The 26,040-nt window shown below is 48.9% G+C and overlaps 1 protein-coding gene across 2 annotated transcripts in view; it reads left to right on the top strand.

Moving 5' to 3' along the window:
• shroom3 (shroom family member 3) overlaps positions 1-22,821 on the top strand; it is a 28,535-nt gene extending 5,714 nt beyond the window's left edge. The window contains exons 1-9 of one of the 2 annotated variants that reach the window (XM_072661817.1): positions 2,232-2,375; positions 4,988-5,122; positions 6,811-9,880; positions 12,588-12,649; positions 13,756-14,511; positions 14,668-15,081; positions 17,343-17,436; positions 17,687-17,968; positions 19,593-22,821. In XM_072661817.1, coding sequence (XP_072517918.1) covers positions 5,064-5,122; positions 6,811-9,880; positions 12,588-12,649; positions 13,756-14,511; positions 14,668-15,081; positions 17,343-17,436; positions 17,687-17,968; positions 19,593-19,946 — 5,091 coding nt within the window. In that variant the 5' untranslated portion in view covers positions 2,232-2,375; positions 4,988-5,063 and the 3' untranslated portion in view covers positions 19,947-22,821. Of the gene's footprint in view, positions 1-2,231; positions 2,376-4,987; positions 5,123-6,810; positions 9,881-12,587; positions 12,650-13,755; positions 14,512-14,667; positions 15,082-17,342; positions 17,437-17,686; positions 17,969-19,592 lie in introns of those variants that run through there. The other variant, XM_072661818.1, reaches the window with a different exon arrangement.
• The last annotated feature ends 3,219 nt before the right edge of the window (positions 22,822-26,040 follow it).

Genomic DNA, 26,040 nt, shown 5'->3' with positions numbered 1-26,040 from the left:
CCCTTACATGGGAAGATTCACAGGACCACACGTTTGGGATTTGTTGCCCTCTATAGTGGACATGTCCACTTAGACATGCCTGGAATTTTTGCCAGATACGAGCTCTGGAATGTGGATGTTTACTTGAGCTTGCGTCGGTAATGCTCAAGACAGTGTAAGAGATTGTGATCGTAGTTAGTTAATAGAGTCCTCCAGTAATTGCAGAACCTGCTTCGACGTTACAGTATGGGATATACCGTCATCACAGATCATCATCATGCCGATCCTTCTTGTAAAAAGTTTGTGGACGCCCCTTCTAATCGAGCCCTCACAGCAAAGCTAGCAAAGCTCCATCCTCCAAAATCTGAGGAAACAGTGTAATGAACAAATGTCCCAATACTTTTGTCAATTTAGTGTACCTTTTAAGACTTATGATTTAAGGATTAAACCCTTGCCTCCACACGAGGGATCAGCTAACGGGTTTTGTTGAGTAGAGTATAGTAAAATATCCCTGGATCTAAGATAGGATAAGTCTCAGAAGAGGTTAGCTGATTATGAATCCCTCTTGGGTTCGTAGACGTATGTGAGGCGTAAAGGGTGAAGATTTCGGAGAGGTCCAGCGATGAAGAACCAGTCGTGTACTGCTGAGGTGACAACAGTGAGAAAAGCCATGTGGAGAGATCTTGGACCCATGAAGACGTGGGGAATAAAAGCGGGCCAAGAATTGCGCCCTGGGGAACACCGCTCATAACATAAAGAGGCGCCGAAAGCGGTCATCTCCAGCCTACCTGGTCCAGTCAGCCTTAAAGATACGATGGCGATAGACAGGTCCAAGTCAGAAGGTGGCGGAAATCATGACTGAGGTCCCTGAGGACAGGTTCGGTAACTGCTTCAGTTTGGACCTTCGTGGAGGGGGGTGTTGTTCTGGAGACAGGATTTGTTCCCCTTGTTCAGGTGTCAACGGACAGTAGGTCTCAGAGTCCACACCCCGTCCCCTCTCCCCTACATCCCACCATCTTTCTCCCACCACCGCCGTCTCCCTCCCTTCTGTCTAATCCTCTCTCCAGTTTCAGTTTCCTCAGATCAAACAGATTTGCAACCAGTGTTCCCCAGGCTCAGATAAGGTTTCTGCGTCCAGACACACCCTGCTATAGACCGACCCCACAGAGGACAGACAGACAGAGAGAGAGGGAGGGTGGGAGGGGAGAGACAGAGCAAGACGGAGCATAGATGGGGACGGATGGAAAGAAGACGTGGGTAGCCACAGATGGCGGGAGAGGTTCTCGAAGGCCTGGGTGTGAACGATCTGTGTGTGTTACAGATCTGTTGCATTCCTGGGGCTCGGCTTACGTTGGGAGGGTCCGCTTGTCCGAGGGGAAAATCCTGGAGTCTCCCAGGAGACGCACCACGGAAAAGTGCGGAAATCCGCAGCTATTGTCCTCGAGCTGAAAGAGAGGTGCCAGGGCTGCGGGACGGCTTTGTGTAACACTCCCCTACCCGGAGTCCCGTACTCCAGACCAGAGACTGGACGAGGGGGAGGTTGCGTGGACCCCATGTCATCACTATATCCCTAAAATCAAGAGGCAGGTGAAGACACCTGTCGCGCAACAACCCTCCCCGCGGGACATGACATGAGGGTTCATTAGCATAGCTGTGATGTGAACACACCCTAAACCTGCTGGCCTAGATCTTTCCTGCCCATTTCAGCCCTGATGATGCCCCCCGGGCATGGATGTGCCCCATGAATTCACACTGGGGTCACGTGTTGACAGATAGGTCCGGAGAGAAAGAGGGAGGAAGACGAGAAAGGAGAGAAAGATGAAGGCACAGAGACGCCTTTGTTCGGCCATGTGTGCGCATGCTATCATGTGTTAGCGTTCGCTCCCAGCGTTCAAATTGGAATAGAGCTCTGCATCTGAGCCGCGTTTCCACGTCCTCCTCCTCCTCGACCCTTTTTCTCAATCTTTGGGATTTCTTTCACCTCATTTCTGCCCACCTAACGCATCTGCCTCTGTCTCTCTCGCGCTCGCTCTCGCGCTCGCTCTCTCCCCGCCCCCTCTCGGGTGCTGATTCGTCAGAGGCAGGATGTTTATCTTGCTGCCTTATCGCTGGAGTGGTAATGACGTTTAATTGCGCACTTTAATGACAGGACGGTCTGCGTCTCCATGTTGCTAACCGCCTGACACCGTTTGCGATTTGCCATTCGAGCGCGAGAGTTCAGCGGGTACGGAGCGAATGGAGCTGCTGGGCGCGTTTTACCGCAGGAAACTGCGCAGGAAGCAGAAGAGGTCCGAACTCGGGAGGTCAGATGGCGCGCTGTGCAAGACGCCCTCTGAGACTAGTGTCAACAGCCTGGCAACTGGCCTCATCTCCAAGGTGCTCAGATTCACCTCCAGGTAAAGGTCGTTTAGTTGCCTAGTCACCTCTAGGCACTTACCCTTTCAGGGGATGGTCTCTAGGTGCTGGTCGCATCCAGTAGTGCTCCTCAGGGACGTCTAGGGCGTTCTAGGTAACTGTCAGTAGTCAGTTATCTGTAGGAACTTCCATTGCCATTCCAGGTAACAGTCTCTGGGCACTTCATGGCATCGGTAACTAGGCGCTTGGTAAACTGGTGTTCCAGGTAACTGTCCTCAGGTGCTGGTTGTAGCTGGTAATGATCACTAGGCGCTTGGTGTTCCAGGTAACTGTCCTCTAGATGCTGGTTGTGCTTGGTATTGGTCCCTGGAAACTCTATGTATTTGTTGTGTCCAGTAGTGCTCTAGGTAACGGTCAGTAGGGTTCCTTTAGGTGTCTGCTGCTGATGTTAATGTTGGTGCTTGTTGTACCTGGTAATGGTACCATTAACTTGCTGTGTCTAACTTGTTCTAGCTAACTGTCAGTAGTTGATTGCTGTGAACGTACAAGACCCTCGAGGAACTTTGGGAGGTCAGTGTGTGACGGAACCCCTTTAGGAAGGTACGTTTAGGAACCTTCAAGAAAAGGTTCTCCACAGTTTCAGATTGAAGAACTACCAAAAGTTCCTCAAGGATTTTGCCGCTTCCAACTTCTTACTTCAAGTTAGTAAAGAGAACAGCAGTCCAACAGGAGCTGTAGTTGGAAGTCTAATCTGTCAACCGTTTATGCTGTCAATTTTTTAAAAGTTGCGGATTGGACACAGGAAGTGATTAGATTAGATTAGACTGCTGACTTTCGCCTTTGATTGATGTCTCTTTTTTGTCTGGTTCGACGTGGTTTTAGAATTCGTACCTAAAAGTTCGTGCACAACAAAAGGACTTTTTTTAATCGGTCTGATCAACATTTTCGAAAAACCACAAAAGGAATTTTGATTACTGGGTCGAGCAAATATGTGAGATATGTGGAGTTATTATCCTCCCCTGATGAGATAACTGCTTTGTTCCTCCTATGCATCTAGACAGCACAATTTCCTGTTTACCCACCCAGTCTTAAGTGCTGCCTGTCCAATCAGAAGATCAGCTTCAACACAGGGCTGGACCAAGATCAGTAGACCTACATCTTTATTTATTTGTTTTTGTTCATTGGAACTTTCTTACAATCCGTTTTTTGCTCGTTCTTCAAAGCCAAGGGAGGTTTGCATGGACGTGGAACTGTAGACTTTTTTAGAAGGTGAGTTTTAATCATTTTAATCATTGAAGTATGTGGACCATCGACGTCCCTCAGGACCGAGCTCACCATAGGATACACCATGACAATAATGGGAGTGGCTAGGGCCAGCATACTGGCCTAGCACACCACTCTACTCCAGTAAGTGTAGAGTCCTTGGGCAAGACTCCTAACTCTACGTTCTCCTACACTATATGTCCAGATATTTGCGGACACCCCTTCTATAACGAACGTCCCCCCTTGTCTAGTCCCTGTAGAGAAGAAGTGCTGCCAATAGAATAGGACTTTGGACTTTCTGGAGCACCATGCTGCCTAATTCCAGGCTATAGAGGGGTATAAAGCCCCCCAGCATTGAGCGGTGGAGCAGTGGAGGAACTGTGTTCTCTGGAATGATGGTGGTGGAGCTCTTCTTCTTCTTCTTCTCTGGACAGTAGAGACAGTTACTCCAACAAAAGCAGGAGAAACTCTTTTTAATCCCCTTGATTTCAGAAGAAACCATGATTGAGCAGGTGTCCCAATACTTTTGTCTGTATAGTGCACCCGCGGAACATGATTCTGATGTAAGTCAGTCTGGATAAGAGCTGTACATGTAAACTCTGCCCCGTATTATCAGCTAATTCAGATACTATCAGGGCCCTAATGTACACTTTGTAAACAGGAGCTCCAGCTGAACGAAGTCCTGATTAGCTTAGGCTGGCCTCTAGCCGCTTTCTGGGCCTGCAAATCCTCAGGGGACATTTTTGACTCGATTCAGAATTGTCCAATTTGCCCCCCAACCCTAAGCCCTAGTGGGCTGCTGCACAGACAGCAAGTTTTCTAACCCCCAAATGCTTCCAGCGTAACCCTCAAAGTCCATGGAGGAACATGGAGCAGGGGTCTGTGCGCTCGAGATGCTCTGGACTGGGAAGTGTGTATTTGGAGGTGTTTATCTGATCTGGCTCTGATAGAGGAGAGCCAGCTCCACATTCCTCTTGCACTTTGCAGAAGGCCTTTTGGACGCATCCCCAGTGGCCTAGAAAATTCGGCGCAGTCATTGGTCAGTTTGAGCCGAGTGTTAAAATCGCTTGCCCCGGGCTTGCCTGTTATCTCTTCAAGTGCCTCCTCGGGAAGCGTACGTCCGCCCTCGTCTTTGGCCTCCTCTTCAGGCACGACCGGCCGTTAGAAGGTTGCGGCTTGTGTGTGAGGGTAGTGTAGCGGCAGTGCCTGAGCAAGTGTGTGAGAGTAAACAGTGGTGCAGGGCTCGGTGATGCCTATTGTTGGATGTGTCTTTGTCCGTGGCCTAGATGCCTGGCCTGGTCCCCGTCTGCTTTGCACTTTGGCAACTGTGCTCATCTTTGTGTGTGTGTCTCTCTCTCTCTCTCTCTCTCTCTCTCTCTCTTGCTTGTAGGCGCAGCGAGCCTGGGTCCCGCCCCCACTCCTGGCACTCCACGAAGCTGGGTGAGGGCCCTCTGGACCCTGACAGCATGATGCAGATATCCCAGGGTGCCGTGGGGGCTCCGTGGCACCAGAGCTACCACTCCAGGTCAGTGGCAGTACCCTTTCCTTCGAGGGCTGCAGCGGTCAGACAGTACAGTTAGACAGTCAAGTCGCCAGCGCCCAGCACAGGTTACTACTAGATTTTGGAGGAGCACTGCTGTGAGGATTTGATTGCATTCAGCAAGTGAGGTCTCTGAATGCAATCATTCCCAACTGCCCCAGTTCATCCCATCCACTGCTCCACAGCTCAGTGCTGGGGGGCTTTATACCCCTCTATAAGGCAGCATGGTGCCAATAGGTTCATGTATAGCTTTAGAAGTGGTGTCCACAAACCTTTGGACATGTATCAACCAGGCGTCCATGTCACCTCACTCTCCTTTCAGCCCCCGAAGCAAAAACACAAAAATAAATAGCAAGGATGCCTAAGAAAATCACTAAATTACCAGCCATTAAGAAAAATGCTCGGAGCAGATTCTGTTGTTAACCCAAGCTTCTCTGTTTGACAAACGATTATTGTCTGCAGAATTTCAACCAGACTGAAAATCAACCTCACATGCCATACATTATACAGAGAAAAGTATTTGGACACCTGCTCATTCAAGAGTATTTAAAAAAGGGTGTATCCTTCCCAACTCAGCCCATCCAAAAGTACTGGATGGAGCTCCACCACCATCACCATCATTCCAGAGAACACAGCTCCTCCACTGCTCCACAGCTCAGTGCTGGGGGGCTTTATACCCCTCTACTAGCCCACACCTGGCATTAGGCAGCATGGAGCCAATAAGGTCATCAGTGTTGATCAGCTCCAGAGAGAGTCCTATTCTATTGGCAGTACTCCTTCTCTACAGGGACTAGAGACAAGCGGTGTGAAGTGGTTAGAAGTGGTGTCCACAAACATTTGGACATGCAGTGTACTTCATGGTGCTTGGGCATGGTGCATGGTGCTCATCTACTGAGCAGCAGGCTGGGCAGTGATTGGTCGATTTGGGGTTGAGGGAGGACTTAGGGGAGAGCTACTGTGCCCGCGGAAGGGTCACGGACATTGTGTTAATTGTGCCAGTCGACATACCAGTGCGCTGGTGCCAGCTAACCCGCCCCATACAAGGGCGGTCGCCACCACATCCCCATGGGATCGCTGCCCCGAACATTACAAGTTTCACTCGACGAACTTCCAAAAGGAGGGCCAGCTCCTCTGCTGTGTAACCAGTACTAAGTGTTTATTGGAAGGGCCGTAAAGGATTAGACTTTGCGATTGTTTAAAGTTCAGCGATCAGACATCCGATATCTAATTCCAGGCTGTAAAGATAACGCGCACACACACAGAGTGGAAATAATAGCACCTTGTTGGAAGATATGCAGCTGTATTATCTCTAAACAGGGACCAAACGACTGTCTTTGAAGGCCTTCCAAGTTCATAACAACCATTAATTTAATCGGCACCCCTAGCGCACACAAAGGACAGTACTGTCCGGTTTCCAATAACGTCGGAATCACCGGGTATACCTCATCCTAGTCACTTTCCGCAAGGGTGCCGTCTCACTAAACCACTGAGCGGTTTAGGGGTCTTAACATCGGCGGTGGCCGGTGGTAAGCTCAGTAACAGGGCAACAGAGTGAGGGGGAAAGTGGGTGGGATGATCCCAGCCGACGGACTACAGGGAGCGCAGCATGCCAGGCTCTTCTGCAGTGTACTTCCACTTATTATTTTCTCTCTCTTCTTTATTGTCTTGCACAGCGCCTCCACCACCGACCTGTCCGGCTACGATGCCGGGTTTCTTAGGAAAAGTCCAGACCAGTACAGTTCACGGGGCAGCATGGAGAGCCTTGATCCCCCGCACCCGGCCTACAGTTCTTGCAACCAGCTCTCGGCCTCCAAATCCACCAACAGCATCGACCACCTGCACAGCAAGCGCGACTCGGCGTACAGTTCTTTCTCCACCAGCTCCAGCATCCCAGAGTACCTTGCCGCTGCACCGTCATTCAGCAAGGAACGCTCATATTCCATGGAAAGCGTGCCCCAGCACAGGATTTCGGAGGGCATGCAGCAGGCAGATATCCGCTACGTCCGCACCGTCTACGACCCCCAGCAGGGTGTGTCCGAGGAACACGAGGTATCCTCCGCGGCACTGCTGAGGGCCAATGAAATGAAGGCACAGTCCCGGAGTGGGAGTGTCCAGGGTGGGATTTGTCACCGTGCCAACAGTAGCAGCAGTAGCGCTAGCAGCGGAAGCAGCACCGGCGCTGGTATGTCCACGTCGCACCGCCACAGCGTGGGCCCGGTATGGGGCCAACCGCATAACCACAACTCCTATGAAAACCTGAAGGGGGCACCGGCACCTCCCTTACGCAGCGACAGCTTCGCGGCCATCCGAAACCACGAGCGGCCCAACTCCTGGTCAAGTCTTGAGCATGCTCGGTCTTTGCGGTCCCTTCACAAGGGTTCCTGGCATCACTCCAGCGGCTCTGTGGCATCAGGGAAGGCATCGTTCGGACTCGAGGGTCAGCTTCACACCGTTATAGAAAAGAGTCCCGAGAGTAGCCCCACCATTAAACCTAAACAGAGTTTCCCTCCTTCCTCCTCTCAGCCTGGACGGACCATTCTGCCCACTGGCGTGTACCCCGTTCCACAGCCAGAGCCCCATTTTGCACAGATACCTACTACCAACCCCAGCTCCAGCAGTGTGTACCCAGCACTTGCCAAGGAGAGCAATCACGTCCCACATCCCTCACGGGACCACTGTGGAGGGTCAGATGCCGGAGTCAGGATGGCGGTAGAAAATGGATACCAAAGCGCTGCGTCCCACCCCAGCTCCGGCCAGCCCCATGCTTCTGTGCAGCCCAAACAGTCCAACCAAGTGCAAGACGACCCCCAGTCCAAATACGGTTTTTACAGGTCTCATTTACAGCCGCAGTGTCCGTCCACAGGCCCGGAGAGAAGAGACCCATTCACCCCCGTTCAGTCCAGGGGGGAGAGACCCAGATATTCCCATGGCATGGACGTTATGGAATCCTACAGACAACCCAGAGAAGAAGAGTTGAGCAGATTTCCGGAGCAGAGCGTTCTCCCGCACCTCACCCAGACGTCCGTTAAAGCTGCACAGGGACAGGTGGCGCAACTTCAGAGAGGCAGTGCAGCTCAAGCTCAAGGAAGTGATCATAAAAGCAGTTCTTCAGGACGACACCACAGTGACTCCAGTGCCTACCAACAGAGGGACCAGGATGCAGATCATCCACTGACGCGACTAGAGAATGCATTAGCGGAGGTCCAGAGATGCGCCAGCCCACAAAGCAGCACCCAGAGTGAGCGGGGCATGTCCGTGCTGGAGAAAATCAGCCACTTCGAGAGACAGCAGAGCAAACCCCGCAGTCACAGCAGCCTTGCTAGTTACGGCTCCTCGACGCGTCTAAGTCAGGTGGCCCGAAGTTCCAAAAGCTCCCTCTCTGGTCTGGAAGATCTGCAGAACATCTCTTTCCCTCAAGGGAGAACCCGGAGTGCCTCTGCCATGGAAAGCCACGAGGGAACTGCAGAAACGCAGCAGGACTTCCGCACAAGGTACGGAAGCAACAGTCGGACTCAACCCAGGAAACCACATGACCTGCACAGGAGCAAGAGCTCTTTCCAGCTTGGTGAGGAAAATGGTAACGACTCCCACGGAAGCAAGTGCACTTTTCAACTAGGTGAGGAAAATCTCCAGGACATCCAGTGGAGGGACGACGTTCAGGACATCTTAGGCACCTCGTTTAATCGGACATACAGGGACAGCATCAAAGACGCTCAGTCCAAGGTGCTGAGATCCACGTCTTTCCGAAGACGAGACTTGAGCGTCAACCCTCCTCCTGTGCCGGTCAAGCACATGTCTCTGGAAAGAAAAGGACCCAAGACGAGCCCCAAACCCACCACATCTCCACACACTCCTAAAGAGCGACACGTGGTCCCTGTTGAAGTACCTGCTGATATGGCTCTTCCTCCCGAGCTTCCCAGTGTCCCTCCAGTAGGGCCTCCAGTCATGCGGATATGCGGACGCAAGCGACTGACTACGGAACAGAAGAAACTCTCGTACTCTGAGCCAGAAAACATGCATGAAGTTGGCATTTCTGACCAAGAGTCGGGTCCATTTCAGAGGAAAGTACCATCGCAGTTTCTTTTTCCCGATACGAGTGTTGCAGATCGCCGCAGGATGTTTGAACTCGCGTCCAATCGCGGTGCAGGCCCTAAACCAGCAACGTCAAGGCCTGATTTGAAACAGATGCAGCAGGAAGCTCTGGCCGAGTACGTGGAGCGCAAGACGGGTCGGCGGATGGACGGACGTCCCCATCGTCCCCACAGTGCCTACATGCAGTCAGCGTCCTCCTCTTCCACGGACTCGCACAGCCTAACATCTACGCCCAGTCTGTGCTCTCTTCAAGATCTAGGCCCGGAGGGTGTTTCCATGCTTAGTCCTCGCCAGTCCTCCACGCTCACCTCCAATATGCAGCGGCCTTTCTACCCCAACAGGGGCGCACAGGTACAGCCTCACCTCGAGATGTACCACCTCAGGCCACAGGGTCAGTCCGCAGAGCCTCAGAGACCAGAAAGGTCAGAGTCAGAGAGACCTGTCCCAGTCCAAGTTTCAGCTCCAGCCTTGGATCAGCTCTACAGTGGTCCAGTTCCTCAAAGCATGGGTGGAGTCTTCGAAAGATCTGTCCCGACCAGGAGCTCGGGGAAGTCCGCTTCTGCAGAGGACCTCTTGGATCACACTGGAGACCGTCCCATTACTCAGCACTTCAGGTCGAGATCCTCTCCGATTGTGGATCATTACAACAAGGTAAAGTGCCTGTTTGCATATTAACACATACCTCACATGATGTCCTGTTTGTAACGATTAGGAACACGCAATATTTGGACAAAAGTATTCGGACACCTGCTCTGCTTATTCCTTGTTTCTTCTGAAATCAAGGGTATTAAGGGTTGATTCTGCTTTCTTCTGGAGTAACTGCCTCTAGCGTTTAGGGACGAAGGCTTTTTTTACTAGATTTTGGAGGAGCACTGCTGTGAGGATTTGATTGCATTCAGCGTCAGAAGCGTTCATTAGGGGCTTTACACCCCTCTAGCCCACGTCTGGCATATTAAGGCATGGTGCCAACAGGTTCATGTTTACCTGCTCCATATAGGTCAGGCTTGGGAAGGACCTTTGCGACGTGACTTCATACCTTAAGTTAAACACTAACTTTCATGACTGTCTGGCTATAGCAACGCAATCTTACTGCACCACAAAAAGCAAAAGGACATGACATCAACCAAGACACATGACCTCTCCGAGACTAGCTAGTTTTGTGGTGGTTGGCTGTAAATGCAAAACAGGGCAAATTCTGAGGAATGCTTGTGATTAGAAAACGAGGTAAAGGTTGCACTCCACACCCAGCCACAACACAATGCACCCCACCCTGCAGATGTCCTGACCTTGAGCTGCAGGGCAGGCTGACGAGTTAAAGAGGATTCTGCAAGCAAAGCAGTAAAACCTGGGGTCAAGTGTTAGCCTGCTTTAAAAACATGTTTTTATGCTTTTAAGCCACGTTTAACCAATATTCCGAAGTCCGTCCCAAACTCCAAAGTGGTTACAGTCGACCCCCCACAATGTTCTCTCCAGTTTTTAGCCTTTCCAATCCCACCCTCTTGCTGGGGTGACTAGCCCCATCACACAATGCTAGCAGAGCTTCCTTCTAGGACACATGAACCTCCATTAGATCTTTTCAAACCGCCGCTGACTCTGTGCCACTGGACAGCCGAACAGTCTTGGAGAAGAGCGCTAACTGCTAATTCGGCTAACCAGGCTGTTTGGGAGAATTAGGTCCATCCTAGCAACTCTGAGAGTGCAACTCCTGGTGGAACCACCGGAATGTCTTGTGAGCCATATTCTTCAATTAAGAAGATTTTTTGGACGTAATAAACGACGTGTTGGTAAAAACCAGCTCTGATAAACGTGGATGAAGCACAGGGCTGGACAGAAACAGCATGGTCACTGAGGTGGTCTGGCTCTGGTAGTGGGGGAGGTGGGTTGACCGGGGCGTCGTCCCATCTCTCATTTTTCTCCAGCACAACAAGGGACAGATAAATGGCTCAGTGGCCACTCCAGGAAATGTTCAATGCTCTTCACTTCCTGTGTGGTGCCACCAAGCCTGGCTGCAGGCTGGATGCTGATTGATGTGCGAGTGATAAAGGCGATTCCTTCGTGACCACGGGGAGGAGTCGCGAGAGATAACGGAGAAACCGCCGAGGTTTCAGGCAGGAAGCGGTCGGGATGGTTAAGGAGAGGCTATTTATCTCCCAGAACGATTAGGCCTCACATAAACAGCAGGTTTTTTCCACACAGCAGTGAGACAGTGAGTTAGGGGCTCGAGCTACTGTGACCATAGCTGTAGAACATGCTCTTGGTCATCAGCTCGTGTCCCCGTAGCAAAACCTGTACGTCTGTAAACTGTTGCTGTGTGAAAGTATCTTAATTGGATAAGAAACCTCTGTGGCTGTGGCTGTGTTGGTGGCACCACCGTAAATAACTCGCAGGGAGAGCGAGGTAGGCGAAAGTACAGCCTTCTATGCGTCCCTCACGTTGGCTCGGATGTTAAGCAATACGTCCACTAGAGAGCAGTTTAGAGTCTAAAGTTTTTTGGCGCTGCAATCAGCAGCTGGAGCCGGAGCCAGAGCGAGCACAACTGGCCTTGTGTTAAACCAGCGTTTAACTGTGTGAATCAGTTCGCTAGAGCGCCACCTGGTGGTCTGGTATCTTTGGTTACACTGCCTTTTGCGGGGGTAAAACATGCTGGAGTTTGTTTCATTAGCTTGACTTTGTATTTTAGGGGCTCCCAAGTGTTAGTTAGTGGCTCCTGGCTGACAAGGGGTGGATCTACACAGATCAGGAAGGTGATGGAGGTGCTGAAGCAGGAAAAATGGACAAGCGTAAGAACATGAGAACCAGACCGTGATGTTCTAGATGATGACTGGGTCAGAACATCAAGCTGGAGAGGCTGTTCCCGGGATTCAGTGGTCAGCACCTACCGAAAGTGACACAGGGACACCAGGCTCATGGATACTCCCTTGTGGAGGCCATGCTTTGAAGCCTCAGGGCTGTTTAGGGTATCTACTCTCATCAGTAATAATGATAATCAGAATCATCTCCAAGGTCAGCTGATCCTGCTGATCCATTACTACGGTCTGCTAATCTACATGACCTTGTATTCCTACAAAACACGTAGCCAGCATCAGCAAACAGGAATCACACGACCGCCACCACAGAGCCGCATTTCCTCGTAATGGTTAACCGGTCGGGTGTTTTCCACATTTCTCGTTAGCGATATTTAGGTGGTTAGGTGATCACGGCATGCTCCTGAGCCGAAAAATGAACGTGATATGCCCCACATAACCAGAGTGCTCCTGCCTCACTGTAATTACAGAATAATGGTCAACTTCCTGCGCTCCCATTCCTTTCCCTGTTGCTGTTCCAGCTCCGCACTAACCCCCTTTTTTTCTACTTGTAGGACTTCTTGGCCGGAGACCTCCGAATGTTTGGGATCGTCTCTAAAGAGCCGCCCGAAAACAGGTGTGTGTGTGTGTGTGTGTGTGTGTCGGACTGTTTATTAACTTTGTCTTCTAAATGAGACGACCTCTTCAGAGTTAACGTCCTTACGCCCACGGCATCACGTGGGAAAGCTGGAAATCGGTCGCCGGGGACGATCCCACAGTACCGTACTGCACATACTCGCAGAGTAGTCCCGTGTTATCCGATGCACTGTACGAACCCTTATTATCCCATCACACATTGGAGACTATGGTATTGCAAGATACAATCCGATGCCTGATACGAACCCATGTTATCTGATGCGCATTATGATCCCGTGGGATCTGATGTGCGATTTGCTCCCATGTTGTCCAATGCATGATGCGATCCCATGTCATCCCATCACACACTGGATAACATGGATAACGATACAATCCAATGCCTGATACGATCCCATGATATCCAACGCATGGTACAATTGGATAGTATGGTACTGCACAATACAGTCCGATGCACAAAATCCCATGTACGATACAGTACCATGGTATCCGAGGCACTGTACGAACCCTTATTATCCAGTGCATGATACAATCCCATATTTTCCCATCACACGTTGGATACTAAGGTATTGCAAGATAAAATCCGATGCATGATACGATCCCATGTTATCCGATGCACAATGCTATACATGGCGGTGAGCTCAGAAATGATATCGGAGGTATTTCTAACATCATATTCCTCTTAAACAGTCTCAGTCATTCCCGTCTGAGATGTTCTGCAGACAGGCTCTAAATTAAAGCAGTAGATGTTTATCACCGAATATCAGGAATGGAGGAGTCCCGGAGGTCAGTGCGTCAGATCTGTCCGGTGCAGAGTAAGCACGTCCATGGCAGATGAAAACTGTTTAAAAAGCACTGACTTTTATGGCAATCCTGATCTTCCCTCTGCCTTAATTGGTCAGCGCCTCCATCAGCTGTAAGCTCCGCTGTTGCTATTTTGGATCTGGTGTTGTCATGTGAAAGAATTCCGAGTTGGCATTATGGGGTAGATTATCTTTGGCTTTGGAAGAAAATGAGCGAGAAATGAGCGAAACCGCGAAATCTACGCAGCCCGTTCGGCCTCTCACTCTGTGTTTGTGTTTGGAACAGAGCCCTGGGTTGCGGCCCACCTGAGCGGCTGTCGACGGGCTCGGCCCGCGCGGAGCGGAACTACCCGCAGAACCTGGGACCCAGCCAGGCGAACACGCCCGTGGTAAGAAGGGAAAGGAGTCGGCACTCGGACCGACCCCGGGCACACAGCGCCTCGGGCCTGGCTGCTTCCGTAGGCCTCCCTTGCCCGTTCTCCCCTCCAGGCTCCCGCGCCACCGGCGAGACGCAGTGCCAGCCGAACCTGGACACTATCACTTTCCCCGGCACCGGAACACCGGGAACATCAGGAACGTCGCCGCGAAATGCTGCCAGAGACGACCCCTCGACCACTCAGAAGACCGCCGCACCAAAGACAACATCCGACTTTACACCTCCGCACCTGGAGGTCCAGGTCCCAGGGTCACACGCGCCTTTCTTTTCCGAACCGCCTCCCAGGTCGTCCCATTCCGGACCGCCCACCTCTCCCAAAAGCCCCACCTCTCCCGTCAAGCCACTCCTGTCTCTACGGATCTCTGAGTCCAGTCTCCACTTTGCTCCGCCCACATCCATATCCCAGGAGGAAAATGAGGTATTTTTTGCCCCGCTCTCTCCATCTCTACCCCCACCACCACCACCACCTCCATCACAGCCACTGCCAATCAGAGAGACTGACATTACAGAAGACCTTCCCCTCCCTTGCCCGCCACTCACACCCCAGATGAAGGGGGAGGAGCCACGGGACAGTGCAGCACCTCAAGAACTGCAGAGACTGAACAGGTAGCTGATTATTAATTAACTGATTTATTAATTAATTGATTCTTTTATTACTGTTTAATCATCTAATGATGGGTATTGGGTCAGGCTCAGGTCAGGTCTCGGCCCGCGGTGTGGTGCTGCAGATTAACTGATGGACTTTGCACTTTCTCATTCCAGTGTTTCCGAGCATCGGTCCGTTACGACTGTCCTCCAGCAGAGAGATGGACAGCTGGATGACGTCTCCTCCATGCCAGTGGCCTCTGACCCAAGCTCCGCCCCCGTGATCTCTGAAGCTGAGGCTCCCCAGCGCCCTGAGAGCGGTTCTGTGGAGAAGAAGAAGGAGGAGGAGGAGGCCTCAGATAACCCAGGCCTGGAGTCTCCCCTGCTGTCCCGGAGAGAGCGCTCAGCGGCCGAGGTGAAGGTGGAGGCTTTGGCACGAGAGCTGGTGCACAGGGACGAGGCTCTCGCTCCTCTACTGGACGCCTGGTCCAGCACCAGCACTCTGGACCTGATGGAGGACATATTCCCCTCTCGCTCCTCGTCTCTGCACCAGCAGGCCAAGAGCAGCAGCAGTAGCCATCCGGGAGACAGGTGAGACATGGGGGTGGGGGGGTAATTCACTGACCCCACGCTGACGGACAGAGCTGTGGGTCGGCAGAGCGTCAGCGGGGGTTATGTAACTGAGTGATGAGGGAGGTTCTGAACCCGGAGGGACAGTAAACACTGCAGCTCTTTGTTGGCGCTGATGTCATTAGCTCTCAGTTATTGCTGTTAAGGTTGTGTGCCTTGAAGAGCAACAGCGCCACCCTTCTGCACATAAACGAAAAGGGGGGAGGGGGGCTGTCCAAAAGCCCCAGTGATTGATTGCATCCATTCAGCTTCTTGGAGTTGCACCCATTGCTGACACATATAAGTCCCTGTAGAGAAGAATGTAACCCACCGGCGTGGGTGGAGCTCCATCCAGGACTCTTGGGATGGGGAGTTGGGGATGATTATGAGGCGGGTGGTGGTCATGCATCCAACATCTGGACAGTGGAGACAGTTACTCCAACACAAGCAGGATCAGCGAACAGAGAACGAGCAGGTGTCCCAATACTTTTGTCTAGATGGTATATTCCAGGTCTTCTGAGAAAAAAAAAAAAGTCCTGCACCAGCTTCTCCAACGGCAGGCTAACACCGCCACCTAGTGCTGAAGGATCCGCTTAGCTTCAAAGACGTGGAGTAAACAGTGATTCAGTAACAGTAACGTAAGCCTGTGTACCTTAACTCCGCCCCCTTCGATAGCCAAAATCACTAGAAAGCACTGGAGGCTCGAGAGAAGTCATCCCAGAGGTGCAGAAGCCTTCCCCGGACAGTACAGACAACAGTCACTCCAACACAAGCAGGATCAGCTCACTTTTAAATGTCCTTGAATAGGGAACAGCAGGTGTCCACAAACTTTTGGCTAATGTCTCTACGTTTGAACAAGCCAGGCGACGTCTCATGCCCTATCTAGTGCCCTACGTAGGGGAGCAGGGGGGGGGCGATATTTATTCAGATTCAGCCGATCAGCCAAGACATGCTTTGTGTCTGACGTGTGCCTCTTTCATGTAGAACGGGAGATGCTAGGCTAATATGCTAACACACACTGCCTTGTTTATGGACCGAAGGACGTCCCATTTACCAACCTGATGTTAGCGACGTTAGCCTAGCATCTCCCGTTCCGAGCGGAAGAAGGGCGCGTCAGATACCAAGCACGTGTTTGATTGGCTGATCGACTGAATCTGGGCTCTTTCAGTCTGAAACACACGAAAGTCCAGCTTCCAAAAAGCCCCTTAATATACACTAGATTGACAAAAGTATTGGGACACCTGCCTGCTCATTCATTGTTTCTTCTGAAATTAAGGGTGTTAATAAAGAGCTGATCCTGCTTGTGTTGGATGAACTGTCTCTAATGTCCAGAGAAGAAGACTTTCTGCTAGATTTTGGAGGAGGAGCGTTGCTGTGAGGGTCCGGTGGGGGCCGAGGCAGACGCACTGAAGGCCTGATGTCATTATGGGCATTGTTTCAGGCAAGGCACGCATGAGGATCACAGTTACTCACGCCCTGCTTGCTGGGTGGAATCTACATTGTTGTTGGGGGGGGGGGGGGGGTCTCCTGCTCTCTCTCGCTCTCTCTCTCTCTCGCTCGCCTGCTCGTTCACTCACCGTCAGAAATGCTGGCTCCACTATCCCACAGACAGAGCTTTCTCTGTAGTACCTCACGGTACAGTCTGGCCCTTCATCCAGTCGGTGGTGGGGGCTTAAGTGATCTTCCTCACTCAGGCTTCTGGAAATGCCTCCTCAGCTCGATCGACGCTCTCGGAGGTCAATATTCTGCGATGTATCGTTTAAAAACACCATTATACGCCACAAGGACAAAAGTATTTGGACACCTACTCATTTATGTGTGATCCTGATTTTGCTGGAGTAACCGTCTCTACCGTCCAGCGAAGAACGCTTTCCACTAGATTGTGGAGGAGGAGCATTGCTGTGAAGAGGTCGGAGAGGTCAAGATGGTGCATGATCACCACTCCACCTCATCCCTAACTTCCCCAGCCCCTCCCATCCAATGGCGTGGTGCCGATAGGTTCATCAGTGTTGATCTGCTTCAGAGAGAGTCCTATTCTATTGGCAGTACTTCTTCTCTACAGTGTGTGTGTGTGTGCATTTGCACATCTGTGTCAGCAATGGATGCATTCATTAGAAAGGGTGTCCACAAACTTTTGGACAGATGGCATATACATTAAATCTGATCTTTGCATACCGTCAGCATTCATTAGCACACAGCTAACCGTTGTTTCTGCTCGTCTTTGTGCACGTTACTTCACGCAGGGCTCCCGCTGCACTGTTGCCCGCGGACACGCCGGCAAAAGTTGGGATGGAGACGGACCTGGACGAGGAGGAGTCCAATCTGAACCAGAAGAAGGTCAAACTAAATCTTCCAGCTACCTTTTTTTAATTAGCATGATCGCTAATTGTTTACATAAACAGTTATGCAGCAGGGTACCAGATTTCGGAGAACCACAGGGTTCTATTTTAGGGGCCTATGAAAGTGATGGAAACTTTGGGGGTTAAGCACAACCCCTGGTGAGGCGCAAGGTCTAGAACTTTAATGGTTTTGGAGGATGTAGCCTAGCATGCTGTTGCTGAGTGCATGATCTCCTCTCGTCCTGCAGGTGGAGCTGTTGCAGGCTCTGGACATGAGCGTGGCAGTGCTGCGCGGGGAGAGAGCCAGCCTGGCGGAGGAGCAGCAGCGCTACAGTGCGCTGGGCTGCAGCATGGAGGCGCTGGTGCAGCAGCGCTGCAAACCCAACGAGAAAGAGAAGTACCGCATGTTCATCGGAGATCTGGAGAAGATCGTCAACCTGCTGCTGTCCCTGAGCGGCCGCCTGGCCCGGGTGGAGAACGCCCTCAACGCCCTGGGCAAGGAGACAGACCCGGACAGCGCTGAGGAGCGGGTCAGTGTCATACTGCACTGTTACATTTACACACTCTCATACTGTCAGTATGGACGCTAAGTGGACGAAAGTATTGGGACACCTGCTCATTCGTTGTCTCTTCTGAAATCAAGGCTATTTAAAAAGCTGATCCTGCTTTTGTTGGAGTAACTGTCTCTACTGTCCAGGGAAGAAGGCTGTAAGAGCGTTAGTGAGGTCAGGACGTTGGATGATCACCGCCCAGAGATCGAGGCGAAGTGCTGTGTCCACACACTTTTGGACGCATGTCGTACATAGTGATTTTGGTCTAGTGTCCTCAGAACATCAGGAATTACTCACATGCTCCTGATGAATTAGGAGAATACAGTGTTTTCACAGTAACTCTGACTGGTCCAGCCCTCTGAAGAATTTTAGTTTGCATGAGGTTGTGGGTTCAAATCCCAGGGTGTCCAGCTTTTTGCTGGTTGCAGCCCACATAACTAACCACAAAAGTGCTAGATTAGAAGATTACAGATTGATTAGTGGTTTTTAAACTGTGGGGATTAGTGAATGTCTTGGGCCAGAAGGCAGAAGGTTGTGGGTTCAAATTATAGGTCTTCCTAACTTTTTACAGTTCTCAGTCCACACAACCAACCACAGAAGTGTCAGATTAGAAGATTACAGATTGATTAGTGGTTTTTAAACTGTGGGGACTAGTGAGTGTCGAGAACCGGCAAGCATAAGGTTGTAGGTTCAAATCCCAGGGTTCCCAAATTCAGCTATTTGCTCTCAACAGACCAGGGAAGCCAGGTAGTGCTTCCATAAATAGTCATCAGGCATCCTAAAAAACAAGGAATTCCCAAAAATTCCAGAAAGCTGGTAATACTGGAAGTACTGGTGTCTGGCAGCATATCCACATTATAATGGGAGCTTTTAGAGGTGGTCAACTGCTAGGTACCTCTTTAAAAGGATCATTGGAGTGGTGCTTGTGCATGTGTTGTCCACCAGGGGGCGCCAGAGTTACATTTGAAGTAGAATAGTCCAGCAAGATCTGATCTCATCTCTCTGGAGACTGATGGAAGGCCAAGTACTGTTAAGGCTACGGTCGCTGCCCCATAATATGTATATTCCCATTTATTGGAGGTTATTGGAGGTTTTCCTGCACCACAGCAAAGTTTGGGTCGGGACTGGTGAACGTCTAGAGCCAGCAAGTGGGATGTTGTGGTTTCAAATCCCAATGTTCTCAACATTAGCAGTTCGCAGCCCAGACAACCGAGCACGAACGTGCTGGATTGAAAGTTAGGGCTAAATTACAGCTTGACTCTTATGTCAGTTAGACAGTTAGCATGAGGTTATGGGTTCAAATCCCAGGGTTCCCACCTTTAGCAGTTAACAGTTCACAGAGCCAACCACAAAAAAGCTAGATTTGAAGAATAGAGCTCGATTAGTGGGTTTTAGATTGGGAGGGGGGGGTTAGTGAATGTGGAGAGCCAGCCAGTGGAAGGTTGTGGGTTCAGAGCGTACCGGAGGTTCACACAACCGACCACAGAAGTGCTATATTCACAGATTAGGGCCTGAATAGTAGTGAATGTGGCTGTGGGATCAAATCCCAAATACCCAGACTGAACTGCAGTGTGTGTGTGTGTGTGTGTGTGTCGCTCTGCAGGAGTCTCTGCAGCAGAAGCGGAGGCAGCTGTGCAGCCAGCAGGAGGACGCGCGGGAACTGAAGGAGAACCTGGACCGGCGAGAGCGTGTGGTTCTGGACTTCCTGGGCGGCTACCTGAGCCCGGCTCAGCTGCGGGACTACCAACGGTACGTCCGCGCCAAGCCAGCCCTGCTGATCCGCCAGCGGCACCTGGACGAGCTCGTCCGGCACGGCGAGGAGCAGCTGCAGAGACTGAGCGAGAGCGTTCCCCCGGAGCTCCGCCCACAGGACACGGACTCCGCCTTCACTTCAGACAGCGCTTCTAATGCACCCCCCGCCCACTCGCCACGACCCACCACTGTGACCTCACTCTGACTCCGCCCACCAGAACACTGAAAGACGCTGCTCTCGGCTGCTGAGGAGGTAGAGAGGTGGAAGGGATGAAGGTGAGAGAGAGAGAGAGAGGTAGAGAGAGGAAGAGTAAAGATGGAGGAGGAGATCTTCCAGGACCCCCGCCCCCTCACACACACCCCCGCATGCGAGGGGAAAGTGCCTTTGGGTGTCCGAATGAAGGACCGCGTTACTGACCGGACCGCAGTGGTCCGATGCCTTTAGGAAGTGCCGTTAGATCTGTCCTCAGCCCCACAAACACAAAACGCCTGACCAATCCGTATGTGCCTCCACACTTGTGTGTTTGGGATCGGACAGGATCCCTAGACCTGCCTCACTGTGTCTGTGCTGGACACCACTGCCACACCGTCTCTCGGACGGACACCACCCACACCTACAGTTTGCTTTCAGACCAGGGTCATTCTCACAAAACCATCCAAACAGTCCATAATCCCCAACTAGTGAAGTCCAGCCGAGTTGCATGCCAAGACATCTGATCGGATTTGAAAGCACATAACATTTGGGCTCTGATTTGAATCCGATTTCTGCTCAAATATGCTGAACAAAACAGGTTTGAACTGCCTGTCTGATCACAGCCCAAGAGAACTAAAGGGAAAAACCCACAAAACATTTTGACATCAGACCACCTGTGACCCAGAATGACAGAAAGACACAGAAATCAGATCTGACTGGTTCTACAGAGTCGCATTTACAGAAATCTGATCAATCTGATCAGATCTGAAACCACATACACATGTGAAAATCAGAACATCAGAGAAAATCTGAAAGTCTGATTATCTGTTGCTCCAATGCACTGAAAAAAAACCCTGGATTTTACCTGCCTGTCTGATCAAAGCCTGTGAGACAGCAAAAGCCTTACTTTTTCCGTCCGAGAGTTAAATCAGATTTCAGACACAAATGCGTCTCGAATCTGATTGAAAAAAGCCAGATCGGATTTCATCAAGGATTAAATTAGCTTTAAACTGATGCAACAGATCAGACAATCCATGTGTGCTTGCCTCTACAGGACAGGCTCGGTATTGCAAACACTGTTTGAGGAAAATCCGACGAAACACTGCGATCTTTATCGGAATATTTCCTCTCCATGATTAATTAAGAGATCAGTACATGCCCGCTTTCCCGCCGTTACCATAGCAAAGACACACCGACACGCCCTAAATCAAGCTGGCTAAAATAGGACTCCTGCGTTTTCCTACTGTTTGAGGAGTACTGTTTTGTGAGAATAACCCATAAACCCCAAAACCTCCTCCTGACTCGGACACCGACACCGGATACACACACAGCCTTAAAAAGACCACAGCCCTCAAACGTGCTGGAAGGAAGGCAGGCGTGACCTCAGCACCCTTCATCATTATTTATGATAAATAGCATCTATATATATCACAGGGTTTGTAATAAGTGTACATACTCCGAGCTGACCTCCCCAGACCTAGGAGGAGAAGAAGAAAAAAAAAAAAAAGAGTGTATATTTTATGAAGATTAGCTCAGTAGCAGATACGGAGACGAGCAGCTCTCTTTCTAAAATTACATTTACATTTGGCTTAAAAAAAAAAAAGGTTCTCCTTTACGTGAACCTGATCAGTCGTCCAGTAGAATCAGCAGCAGAAGCAGAGGGTTCTAGACTTGAATTACATGCAGAAACGCTTCCAGCTGCTGATACCGTGAACCGAGAGCCAGGGGTTCCGCTCTCAGAACGTCGGCCTGCGTTTATTACTTTTATTTTTGAGCACCTTTCCAAAGGGGATGCACCGATACGGAGTCGTGGGCCGATATGTCCGATACTCCGTGCCGATACTTACTAGGAGCATGTCCTTCTGTAGGGTTCTACACCCTTATAAGTAAAGATCCATAAGGAACCATGTCTGTAGGAGATCTGTAAAAGACACTAAATTGACTAAAGTATTGGGACACCTGCTCATTCAGTTTTTCCCCCTAAAATCAGAGATATCAAAAGAGCTGATCCTGCTTTTGTTGGAGTAATTGTCTCTACTGACTTTCTACTAGATTTTGGAGAAACATTGCACTAAAGATTTGATTGCATTCAGCAACAGTAGCATCAGCAAAGTCTAGATGTTGGATGGATGATCACCACCCAAACCCACCTCCCCAACTCATCCTAAAAGTACTGGATGGAGCCCCTCCACCACCATCATTCCACAGCTCAAGGGGGCTTTATACCCCTCTATAGCCCACGCCTGGCATTAGGCAGCATGGTGCCGGTAGAGTCCTCAGTGTTGACCACACACAGATGCTGAGCTTGTCCAGTGAGGTAGTTAAACCATAATCTGCCACAGGAGGGCAGTGTTGTTACCCACTACACAACCCCAACCGTGAGCTTCACATCATTACCACCACCTTCACCATCAGCATAAGCAGTTGCCTGCCGACCGCTCCGATATCGCTGTGCATCCCTGCGTTTACCCCTTCACTGAAATATCGTAACCCCGTACGGTTTGTGAAACAGTTTGAGCACACACTCCGAAAACGCTGCCGTTCATCCTTTGCTTTCGTTAGAGGTAGAGCTTCAGACTGGGGTCAGTTTTGACCGTTTATGTTGTTTCTTTGTTGAATTCTTTTGGGGGGGGATCAAACAGGCAGGACTTTGCTTTACTCTGTTTGACAGCAGATCCACGTTTTACTGAATAAATTTATTTTTTAAAAACTCCACCGGCCTACAGAGCTTCTGTTTCTGGACCGACGACCGGCACCTGGGTCAACATCTCACAATATTCTGAGGCTGAGAAGGATAAACCTCGGTGGTTAAGAGTGTGTTGTGGTAATGAGGCAAAACCTTTATGTGTGTCTACCTGTAAAACTCTATATAACATTAGAATAAACTCAAATAAACAAAGTCAGTGACTAGTGAGAGTGTCTACCTGTAATTAACTCTATATAACATTAGAATAAACCCAAATAAACAAAGTCAGTGACTAGTGAGCGTGTCTACCTGTAATTAACTCTATATAACATTAGAATAAACTCAAATAAACAAAGTCAGTGACTAGTGAGAGTGTCTACCTGTAATTAACTCTATATAACATTAGAATAAACTCAAAGTCAGTGACTAGTGAGAGTGTCTACCTGTAATTAACTCTATATAACCTTAGAATAAACTCAAATAAACAAAGTCAGTGACTAGTGAGCGTGTCTACCTGTAATTAACTCTATATAACATTAGAATAAACTCAAATAAACAAAGTCAGTGACTAGTGAGAGTGTCTACCTGTAATTAACTCTATATAACATTAGAATAAACCCAAATAAACAAAGTCAGTGACTAGTGAGCGTGTCTACCTGTAATTAACTCTATATAACATTAGAATAAACTCAAATAAACAAAGTCAGTGGTCAGTGAGAGTGTCTACCTGTAATTAACTCTATATAACATTAGAATAAACCCAAATATACATAAAGTCAGTGGTCAGTGAGTGTCTACCTGTAATTAACTCTATATAACATTAGAATAAACCCAAATAAACAAAGTCAGTGACTAGTGAGAGTGTCTACCTGCAATTAACTCTATATAACATTAGAATAAACTCAAATATACATAAAGTCAGTGGTCAGTCAGAGTGTCTTCCTGTAATTAACTCTATATAACATTAGAATAAACCCAAATAAACAGAAAGTCAGTGGTCAGTGAGTGTCTACCTGTAATTAACTCTATATAACATTAGAATAAACCCAAATAAACAAAGTCAGTGACTAGTGAGAGTGTCTACCTGCAATTAACTCTATATAACATTAGAATAAACTCAAATATACATAAAGTCAGTGGTCAGTCAGAGTGTCTTCCTGTAATTAACTCTATATAACATTAGAATAAAGTAAAATAAACAAAGTCACTGGTCAGTGAGTGTCTACCTGTAATTAACTCTATATAACATTAGATTAAACTCAAAGAAACATAAAATCGGTGAGAGTGTCTACCTGTAATTAACTCTATATAACATTAGAATAAAGTAAAATAAACATAATCAGTGGTCAGTGAGAGTGTCTACCTGTAATTAACTATATAACATTAGAATAAACCCAAATAAACAAAGTCAGTGGTCACTGAGTATCTACCTGTAATTAACTCTATATAACATTAGAATAAAGTAAAATAAACAGTCAGTGGTCAGTGAGTGTCTACCTGTAATTAACTATATAACATTAGAATAAACCCAAATAAACAAAGTCAGTGGTCAATGAGAGTGTCTACCTGTAATTACCTCTATATAACATTAAAATAAACACAAATAAACATAAAATCAGCGAGTATGTCTACCTGTAATTAACTCTATATAACATTAGAATAAACACAAATAAACAAAGTCAGTGACCAGTGAGAGTGTCTACCTGTAATTAACTCTATATAACATTAGAATAAACCCAAATAAACAAAGTCAGTGGTCAGTGAGAGTGTCTACCTGTAATTAACTCTATATAACATTAGAATAAACCCAAATAAACAAAGTCAGTGACCAGTGAGAGTGTCTACCTGTAATTAACTCTATATAACATTAGAATAAACCCAAATAAACAAAGTCAGTGGTCAGTGAGAGTGTCTACCTGTAATTAACCTTATATAACATTAGAATAAACCCAAATAAACAAAGTCAGTGGTCAGTGAGAGTGTCTACCTGTAATTAACTCTATATAACATTAGAATAAAGTAAAATAAACAAAGTCAGTGACCAGTGAGAGTGTCTACCTGTAATTAACTCTATATAACATTAGAATAAACCCAAATAAACAAAGTCAGTGTTCAGTGAGAGTGTCTACCTGTAATTAACTCTATATAACATTAGAATAAAGTAAAATAAACAAAGTCAGTGGTCAGTGAGAGTGTCTACCTGTAATTAACTTTATATAACATTAGATTAAACTCAAAGAAACATAAAATCGGTGAGTGTCTACCTGTAATTAACTCTATATAACATTAGAATAAACCCAAATAAACATAGTCAGTTGTCAGTGAGTGTCTACCTGTAATTAACTCTATATAACCTTAGAATAAACCCAAATAAACAAAGTCAATGGTCAGTGAGTGTCTACCTGTAATTAACTCTATATAACATTAGAATAAAGTAAAATAAACAAAGTCAGTGGTCAGTGAGTGTCTACATGTAATTAACTCTATATAACATTAGAATAAACCCAAATAAACATAGTCAGTGACTAGTGAGAGTGTCTACCAGTAAATAACTCAATATAACAGTATAATAAAGTAAAATAAACAAAGTCAGTGGTCAGTGAGAGTGTCTACCTGTAAACCTCTATATAACATTAATCTCACTGGCAGCGGTTTTAATGTTTTGGCTGATTTAGATATCTGAACTGAAACTGGAGCGAAACTGCCGTGTCACCATCCCTGGCTACTGCACGGGTCAGGCCCTAACACACCTCACTGTGACATCCAGAGCTGCCGGACATCCTGGCCTGGTAGGACGAGCCGGGGTGAATCATCCTACCCTCCCTGCATTCCTTCACACCTCGCGTGTGCGCTGTGACGCCCTGGCATTACAACCCGCCGGCCGCTGTGGCTCCGGCTGAGGGAAGCTAGGCTTCTTATGAAATTAGCTTGCATCACATCACGCAAACACCAGCCGCTGAAACACTTGCCCAACCGGAATTCAGAAAAACCCAAGAGCTGAAAGCCTCCCTTCCTGGATGCAGATCACATCCAACACTCTGAGCGCCCAGAACCGACCAGTGACCAACCAGTGACCAGTGGCATGGTGAGGTGAGGTGAGGTCAAGTATAGTGCTGGCAAATTTGAGAAGAGGCCATTATCTCTGGGAACTACTTTGCCTCACAGAACCCTGCATGTATCCCTCCACCATGAGCCCTTCAAATCAATGGGGTCAAAATCTTCCAGACGAGCGTCTCCAGGCTCAGGCAGGGTAGTCCTCCAGCCTGGGAGGGAGCTTTCATTTTCAGCAGCCGTAGCCATCGGATTAGCTCGACTCGTTGGTCGTCAACACAGCGTTGTCTTTCACAGGAGGCCCAGAACGGCAGCAGAACCTCTCCTAGAGTCCAGAAGATGACCATGGACCATGGCTGTTGGAGGGTC

Source organism: Salminus brasiliensis, chromosome 18 (assembly GCF_030463535.1).
Source record: "Salminus brasiliensis chromosome 18, fSalBra1.hap2, whole genome shotgun sequence".
Classification (NCBI taxonomy): domain Eukaryota; kingdom Metazoa; phylum Chordata; class Actinopteri; order Characiformes; family Bryconidae; genus Salminus; species Salminus brasiliensis.
Note: the sequence above shows the minus strand (reverse complement) of the source record. Positions and strands in the feature narration are given on the sequence as shown.